At 36.9% G+C, this 8,751-nt stretch overlaps 1 protein-coding gene across 1 annotated transcript in view; it reads left to right on the top strand.

Moving 5' to 3' along the window:
* LOC141442051 (uncharacterized) overlaps nucleotides 1-8,751 on the top strand; it is a 33,917-nt gene that overhangs the window by 17,569 nt on the left and 7,597 nt on the right. Inside the window, exon 3 of the mRNA XM_074106956.1 lies at nucleotides 121-278. Within this exon, the coding sequence (XP_073963057.1) occupies nucleotides 121-278 (158 nt within the window). The remainder of the gene's footprint in view (nucleotides 1-120; nucleotides 279-8,751) is intronic.

Here is an 8,751-nt window from a genome sequence, read left to right as displayed (position 1 = left end):
GATATGACATCTCTCCTGTCTTTACGCCTTTTTTTCAAGGGAATCCTGTTCTCTGACCTCGGACTTAGACTCGGACATAGTAGCGTTTCTATACAAATACATCAACACTTCGATATACAGATAGTCATATGGCATCGCTGGAGAGTCTCAAGCACTGCCTATGTTTCGACCGAATCAAAGGCTTTCTCGTAGTCCACCCTAGACATAGCGGCAAGTTAGACTCTTCAGTCTTCGGTCTCCTGTATGAAACCTGCTGCAGCATGTATGTGGTCTACACGGTACTATGGCCTTTTTTGGAACCCAGCTTGTTTCGGGTTGTTGGAAGTCATCGAGCCTGTGTCGAGACGATTTACAATGACCATGGAAAACAGCTTATAAACATGGCTCAACAGCGAGATGGTCCTGTAGTTCTTCAATAAGGTGTTATCACCCTTTCTAGCAAGAACAACTTAACACCACCACGCTCTTGTTCCGTGCTTCTGGCGTTGTACCTTCGAGCAAAGACTGAATTAAAGATCCTCTGAAGGATTTAAAGGAACGGTGATCCGCCCGCCTTCAGAAGCTCTGACGGCGTGACTCCGTCCTCACCCGGCGCCTTATATGTTCTTAAGCTGTTTTTAAGGCATCCTTATCACATACAGGCTGATATCCGGGATTATTATTCTTATTAAATAATCCGAGAAGACCTTTCTTTCTTTTGCTCTGCCACTGCAAGTTTTTGTTGCTAATCATCTCTGAAACCAACCAACAAATATTTTAGTTTTAACGTGATAGCGTGATAAACTAGTCAATTAATATAATGCTACTAGCTGTTGCCGCGACTTTGCTCGCGTAGAAACCCTTTATCTCGAAAACGATCCCAAAAATAAGTATATATCAGGCCTCAAGCTATCTCTGATGCCAAATTTCATCGGGATCAATTTAGTGGTTTTGGGGTTTGAAAATTTTACAGAAGACAATATTTAGCGTTACATTCGCATCTGTATTTATTAGTAAAGACATAACATAGATTTTAGGCCAAATTCACGCTTGAGTAAATAATTTGTTTCGTAAATAGTGGAATATTTGCGTTTAAATAATTCTATTTTGACAATGGTCTATGATGTGCTATTCCCAATTACATTATATCATTTAAGTATGCTTACTTTTTCGATATGACAGTCACATTTTGCAATTTAACAATAAAAATCGAACACCGTTTCGTAACATTTGGCTAAAATTCATTAATGAACGATAAATGTTACTTCTTTTTCATGAAGAACGTTGCACTTCGAAACGAACGACTATTCAAAAAAAAGGGCACGAATAAATTGTTCCCTTTTCGTAAAGATGAATGTATTTTGCGATGTGTAGCATTCATTGCATAAACAATAAGCAACGACCCGCGGGTTTATTTCGGATGTGCCGTTGTTACCTTTAATTTCTGTAGTCGAAGTTGTCAAAAAAACGCGGAGAACTGGCATTCGGCCAGTTTACCGCCACGTGGCGTCTGAAAATGAGTTCACTAATGAAATCGCCTATAGTCAAATTGATTGTCAATACGTATAATTTTTTGAAGTAGCGACTTACGTGTCTTATTCAAACAAAGTTTAGCTTATTCTCCACGCAGTTTATAGTTAGTACGAAAATGTAGTATGGATAAAATACGCTAACTTAATTTATTCTCATCATGTTTCAACACATTGCCGCTAAAATCGTCATAAAGGTACTTTTTTATACCGCAAGTCCTATTGAAGGCGTAGGATAAAATTGTAAAAGTACTTGTCAGAAAATTTCTTCACGTACCAGCTAACACGTGCCAAATTTACCAACGGCTTATTGGATATCTGAGCCACTACTACGATTACTCGTGATTTTCTCTGTCCCATACCATAAAGTTAGAGCAATTTAACTGTTTTTTTTTTAATTATTTATTTTCTATTTTTCACAAACACAAAAATTAGGTAGCCAGACGTTTGTTTTAGTCCTGCAAGTGATATTGTAATAAATTTTAAGTTTTAGCATTAACTACCAGAGCTACATTATCTAACATTTTTTTTTGTTACGTTAGCTGTCATAGTTAAAAAATAATCGCATTTTTTTTAATGCCTTTCTGGCAAGTTTTCTGCGGCACATTCCTTGGTAATGGTGTTTTTAGTTAAATAAAAAATAATATAAAAGAGTTCTTTGCGGCCTATTCCAGAATATATATTTTTGTAATTTGATTTTTTTTCAACGAGCGAAATAAGCGGCTCTGTGGCAGTCGTCACGTCAGCAAGTGCGAAGTTTGCGAAGAAAAAAAAAAAGTAGTGTACAAAGTGATACATTGCACGTTTATTTCGTGAGGAAAAAGTAGATTTTTTAAATAAATCATAAGCCGCAAGTACAAAATGTATTTGAAGTCAAAAACCTTGAAGTTTTGTATTTATAATATATGATGAAAGCCGATAAATCAGGTCACAAAAATTCCGGTATCATAGTTATATTTTACGAGATATTGATGGCGTTTCTTATTTTTCAAGATCCCTCACTGATCTACCTTGGATCAATGGGCGCATGTATGGGGAATTCGAAAGTAAACTCCAGGGAACTCGAAACTGATGCATAAAATTGCACAAAAATTGCGACTGCGCTGCAGTATTTAACAAAACAAAAAAAAAAATTTTTTTTCCAAGTACTTTCGAATCAGCAGCGTGATTCAAACTTTCATTTAATGCGAAGGAAAATTGGCTAGAAACACGAAAAACATACTTGAAAAGTTAGTTAACGATGATGGAAAATAAAAGTACTGTAGCCTTAAATATTCTGTAGCCACAGAGCACTTGCGACGGGAGTTACCTTTTAGCATATTCTTTATTATTTCTGTCAAATTTTGTGGGGTCCGAGGAATTCGCGCACAGCACATGTCAGCATTCATGTCATTTGACATGTTTTTACAAACACGCTGACGCAAAACCATCATACAGATTATGTATGACAGTCATAAACATTTGAGATGGTTCTTTAGCGATAAAGCTGCTCGTTACTTTTGCTTACCTTGTAAATTTTCACATGAAGAGTGACATGACACACATGAACACATGAGACATTTTCTTCTGCGATGTTTAATGCAGAAGTGGGTACAGTGTAAAAATATGAACTCATCCAACGCTTCATAAATATGTATCAGAGACATTTTTGTTTCGACGCAATAAGGCCGCGGTAACATATTTTTGAGTAACTCGAATAGATACATATTCTTACACTATATAATGTACATGTTATGATCACGGATAGACCGAAGAAATTGCAGGTAGATGTTGTACAGATAATAAATTGTAGCCTACATTCTATAGAAAAATTTACTGATTTGGGTACTTAACCGAGAATCATTAAAAACTGTCACAGTCATAATTATACTATTACACAGGTTGTCTTTAAAATCTTCCGGAATATTTCGGCATTAGGGACATTCAGTCTAACTAACGTAATGTCCTCCTTTACAGGAGTAATTTCGTCGGAATTTCGAATTTAAATTGTAGCCACGACTCGATGCGATGCACTTTGAACATCGTTTAATGTATGGAAATATTTGTTAACAACGATCAAAAAAAAATTGCAAGGATGCTTTGCCGCCTGCCAGAAATATTCTAGAAGAATTCGAAGACGCCTTATACACGCACATAAACAAACAATTACCTATCATGACAAAAATGATGATCGTAACCTATCATAAATTTTGGCACAGAAGAAAACGCACATTACCACCTCCTGACATAAGTGCTTCGAGTTACCTTCTAACTTCGCCCTTTTCGTGCACCTTTTGTTTTCCTTGTATTTTTCTTTCCATTTCAGCAAGTTGCAAAAACGTCATGATTATGAAATTTATGTATCCATTTGTCTAGACCTGTTCCCATTTTTAAGGCCAAAGTGTCAACAGTTTTCTAATTTATTTGAGTTGTAAATGTAATTTCTTTGCTCATTCACCGCTGAAAATTAAGCAGATTGTTTGGTCTCTTCAAAGTAGGACCACAAAAAAACCTCCTGAGCCAGGTTACACAGAAAATTAAATGGGAAAATGGGATATTGCCAACATAAACAAATAATCCACGACACAGTTCTAATAAAATCCAGAAAACCAGATTCATATTTCATCTTCACTTAGAGTCATGAAGGGTAACATACGCAGTGGGTAAGTACGCAATCACACATTTCGGACTGAAATTGAGATTGCGGACACTGCGTACGTTTACCCCACATGACTATATACATAGGCTCACGGGGACTCTATAGTCTGAACTCATTAAAAGTACATCCAAAGGATTGGTGATTTTCAATACCTACTCTATTTACATAAAGGTAATTGAGCGGTTTCCTCATGATTTTATTAATTTCATCAATTTTGCTTTCCTATGTCTATGTTGTCACAGTACACACTCAAGTATTCTAGCTGTTCACGTTACTGTACATAGTCGAGGTCTACGATTTGTTTACACTTTACCCACTATGTACTATGTCATTGTCACTTCGTATTTGAAATGTTGTATAAAAACTCTCGATGTGACGAGCTACTAAAGTGTATATCTCTAGCCTTAACTGTACTGGAAGCGAGAGCTTGTTCTTAACACAATAGCAGCTATATTTCTGTGTATATTTTTAGTAGTGTGCTTTTTTTCGTATTGAATTTTTCCTCCAGTTGATTTAAAGTAAAAAATGGCATTTATTTTATTAACGAACTGACTTTAAATTTTTATATAGTACAGGTGATTTTTCAAAAGCAAAAAGATAATTTTCATCATCTTAAACTAAAAAAAAAACTATAAATGTACAATTTCACGGCGAGCCCTCAATGACCCTAATTCGTATCCCTTTCTAATACTTGATTATGTTTATTTGTTATATGAACTAAAAATATCAATAATTTACAGGCAATCATCAAAAAGGAATAATTCGTGGTGGTGCATGAGACTTGATGGAGATGATGCCGGTGCTTACCTCAGTTTAACAAAATAACATGAAATATTTACATCAAACATAACAACAAACAACTTTTTTACGTCACTTTTAATGAAACTTCGTGCTAGCACAAAGATTTCTTTTCAAAAAAATCAAAAAAAAAAGTTGTTGAGTTTGGTGTAAATTTTAAGACCTCTCATTAACAATATAATTAAGTACACAATCATAATTAATGTAAATAACACATATTTATTACTAGACTGTACTAACAAAGCGGTTTCGCATTTATAAAACAAACTAAGCATTTGTTCTTATTATAATAATTTATTTTTAATGTACTAACAATTATTTATTTTGAATTAAATGAATCGATCGATATTGTATGCTTTATTTAACCTTTTTTAACTGCCTTACCCAAATACATTAATTTTATAAACAAGGTAAGTATAAAGTAGAGGCTCACTAACGATATCGAGAGTGTCAGTTGGAACCCTGTTACATTAACAATAACCTCAATAAATAAAAGGGTAAATTTCTGAAATTAAAATTTTGCTTCATTCAGTGAGTAATATTTTGTTTTTATAAGGTTTGAATTCTAATATATTATTATAATCGGCATCTCGGAAACGGCTCCTACGATTTCTATGAAATATGGTATGTAGGGGTTTTCGGGGATAACAAATCGATCTAGCTTAGTCTCTGGGAAAACGCTTATTAACGAGTTTCAGCCCGAGCAAAGCTCGGTTGCCCAGGTACTTTATACTAACCGAATAGAACCATATCAATACTTTAACAGCAACGAAACTTTTACAAAAAAACTACCGAAATGACGTGGAGATTAGGTTTCCAAACAACAAAAAATATTTTTTCCTTTTCCTATCCATGAAACACTGATAACTTTATCCCTATCTTTATCCCTATTTGCAGGTGGTAGGACTTTGTGCAAGGTCCGCCCGGATTGCTACCACCATCTTGCTCGCTAATCCAGCCGTGAAGCAGCAGTGCTTGCACAGTTGTGTTTCGGCGTGGAGAGTAAGACAGCCGGTGAAATTACTGGCACTTGAGGTATCCCATCTTAGGCCTCTAGGTTGGCAACGCATCTGCAATCCCCTGGTGTTTCAGGTGTTTATGGGCGGTGGTGATCTCTTACCATCAGGAGACCCACATGCTCTTTTGCCATCCATTCGAAAAAAAAAAAAAACTTTATCCCTGGATACTTTGCAACCACACATTCAAGAAAGCTGCCGGCTGTTTGACACATTGTTCACAATGTGATTGAATGTGACATTAATTTAAGTGGAAGTGGAGAAACGTTCTACATCATAAGTGTAGTACAGACTCAACTATTATACGAGTACATAAACACTACCAACTGTGCAATCAACTTCCGTCAGCAGTGTATCCTTTAAGAAAAGGGCTTAAAATACTTTCTTAAATGGCCGGCAACGGACCAATGACTCTCCTTGAGTAGTTGGTATTCATTTCCCATCAGATGAGCCGCTTGCTCGTTTTCTCCCTCTCATAATAATAAACCGGCCAAGAGCGTGTCGGACACGCCCGAAATTGGGTTCCGTTAAGAAAAAAATAAGTAATATTTTTGTAAGGATTTCGTATTTTGTACGGAATATTCGAAGTTTAGGTATATTTTATACCTCAGGCTGCTATTTACTCTTACTACTAATAATTCTAAAAAAAACTTAACCGTTATAGTTTATCTTGTTTTACTTCCATTCTGAATTTTTCCACCCAACAGTTTAGATTTTAGAGGGGGGATGCTCGATTTTAATGAAAATTTGCACTTTCAAGTTGAATATTTTGCAATGCAAAAATATCACTGAATCAAAAAATCGTTTTAGCAACCCCCTAATGGTTTTAAAAGACTTATCCAACGATACCCCACACTACAAGGTTGGATGAGAAAAAAAAACTACCCCCAATTCTATGGGAGGTACACTAAAAAAAATGTTTTTTTAATTCTTTATTTTACCTTTTTGTTGGCATAGTTTACATATATATTCGTGCTAAATTACAGCTTTCTAGCATTGATAGTCCCTGAGCAAAGCCGCGGACGGACAGACAGACAGACATGGCGAAACTATAAAGGTTCCGTTTTTGCCATTCTGGCTTTAAGGAACCCTAAAAAGGTACTAAAGCGTATCAAACTCTACTTACTCATACGAGTAGGTGACTAATAGCTAGGCCTATTCTCCGCAACCCAATGGTTTTTTTGCGCTGATTTTGCGTGACCGTCTGTAGGCACTCTTCATGCTAGTCTAGATCCTAGAACAAGCTTAGCAAGCCCTTCACATCGCCAACGACTTTCTGGAGCAACCCCAGTGACCCGAGGTCACTCTCGGCTACGCTAATATGGGTTGCTGTCAGTCCAGCCTCATGCATGCTCTACGTAGTAGGCCGTCTGTAACACACTGATTATGATCAGTCCAGTATATGGTATTATCTAACCCTTCAAAAATATGTACCATAAATTCTCATTCCAACGTAATAAGGCCGTAACATATTTTTGAGTGGTTCGAATAGATATTTTTGCACTTGACTGTAGGTACATAACTTTAGTGGTTGTTGAACACTTGTTGAACAAAGCATGTTCATGTTCCTTTGTTTGTTCCCCGTACATAACCATTTACATAACCAGCACTGGTAAGCGGCAACTGGTCAAATTAGGTGTTTCCTAAAATAAATAGGTCTTGGCGCTCTGCCGGCCGCGGCTGCCGCGTCTCGGTCACTTATTTCGCTCGGCTCGCGCGTTGTGGTTGGAATCGTACCTAATACCACTCCTCTTCGCTTTGGTCGTTGTCGTACCTAATTGTTCGGAACCTAAATTTACAATCATCATCATCCCAGCCCATGTACGTCCCACTACTGGGCACAGGCCTCCTCTTCAATGAGAGGGCTTGTGCCGTAGTTCCCATGCGGGCCAAGTGCGTATTGGGAACTCCACACATACCATTGAATTGCATCGCAGGTGTGTGCTGGTTTCCACACGATGTTTTCCTTCACCATTAAGCTCGAGGTAAACAAATTATTTACAGTAAAAGTGACCAATTACATTACCAAAATCTGTTCGAAGAAGTTACTATTTATTTCCTTTCAATGCTGGTTATGTATGAAGAACAAGGTGTGAGAGCTCTGACTAGTAGCCGAAGCTGGGGTCTCTCAAACCTGAAGAGAATAACTCTGATCGGGAGGAAAGGTTCTTTGCTTCTTGGGTTCACCTTGCAGGTTTACTTAGAGGTAATATCATCACTTTCGACGAATCAATGAGGAAATACTGTTTCGGCAGTAGCTTGTTGTATTTCTGTAAGTATTTTATTGGGTATCGAAAGCCCCGATAATCGGATAAAGAAACGGCGTAGAAAAGAAAATTGGTAGACAGCATTAACTGAAAAGTTAGTTGTCCAGTGTAAGAATGTTTACAGTGTTTTGAATTATTTTCTTTAATCAAAGAATACACTAGTGAAATATACCTACACAATCCCTTTTTTTAAGGACTTGGGCCGTAGTTCCCAGACGGGCACAGTGCGGATTGAGAATTACACACACAACATTGAATTTCATTGCAAGTATATGGTTTCCTCGAAATGTTTTCCTTCACCGTTAAATCCATGGCAAATATCAAGTGTAACTTTGCACATAAATTCGAAAAACTCAATAGTATAAACCCGGGCTCGAACCCACGACCCTCTGTTTGGGAAGCCATAGATCAAACCACTTGGTTACAATGACTTTTTTGCATTGACTGCATTTCCCATTCTATCAATATCCTTGCGTCTTGGTTCTTCTGCTAATATGCGGACATTGTTTTTTGTTTCCATGGAT

This window comes from Choristoneura fumiferana, chromosome 25 (genome assembly GCF_025370935.1).
Source record: "Choristoneura fumiferana chromosome 25, NRCan_CFum_1, whole genome shotgun sequence".
Taxonomy (NCBI): Eukaryota; Metazoa; Arthropoda; class Insecta; order Lepidoptera; family Tortricidae; genus Choristoneura; species Choristoneura fumiferana.
This window is presented reverse-complemented; position numbering and strand designations above follow the sequence as displayed.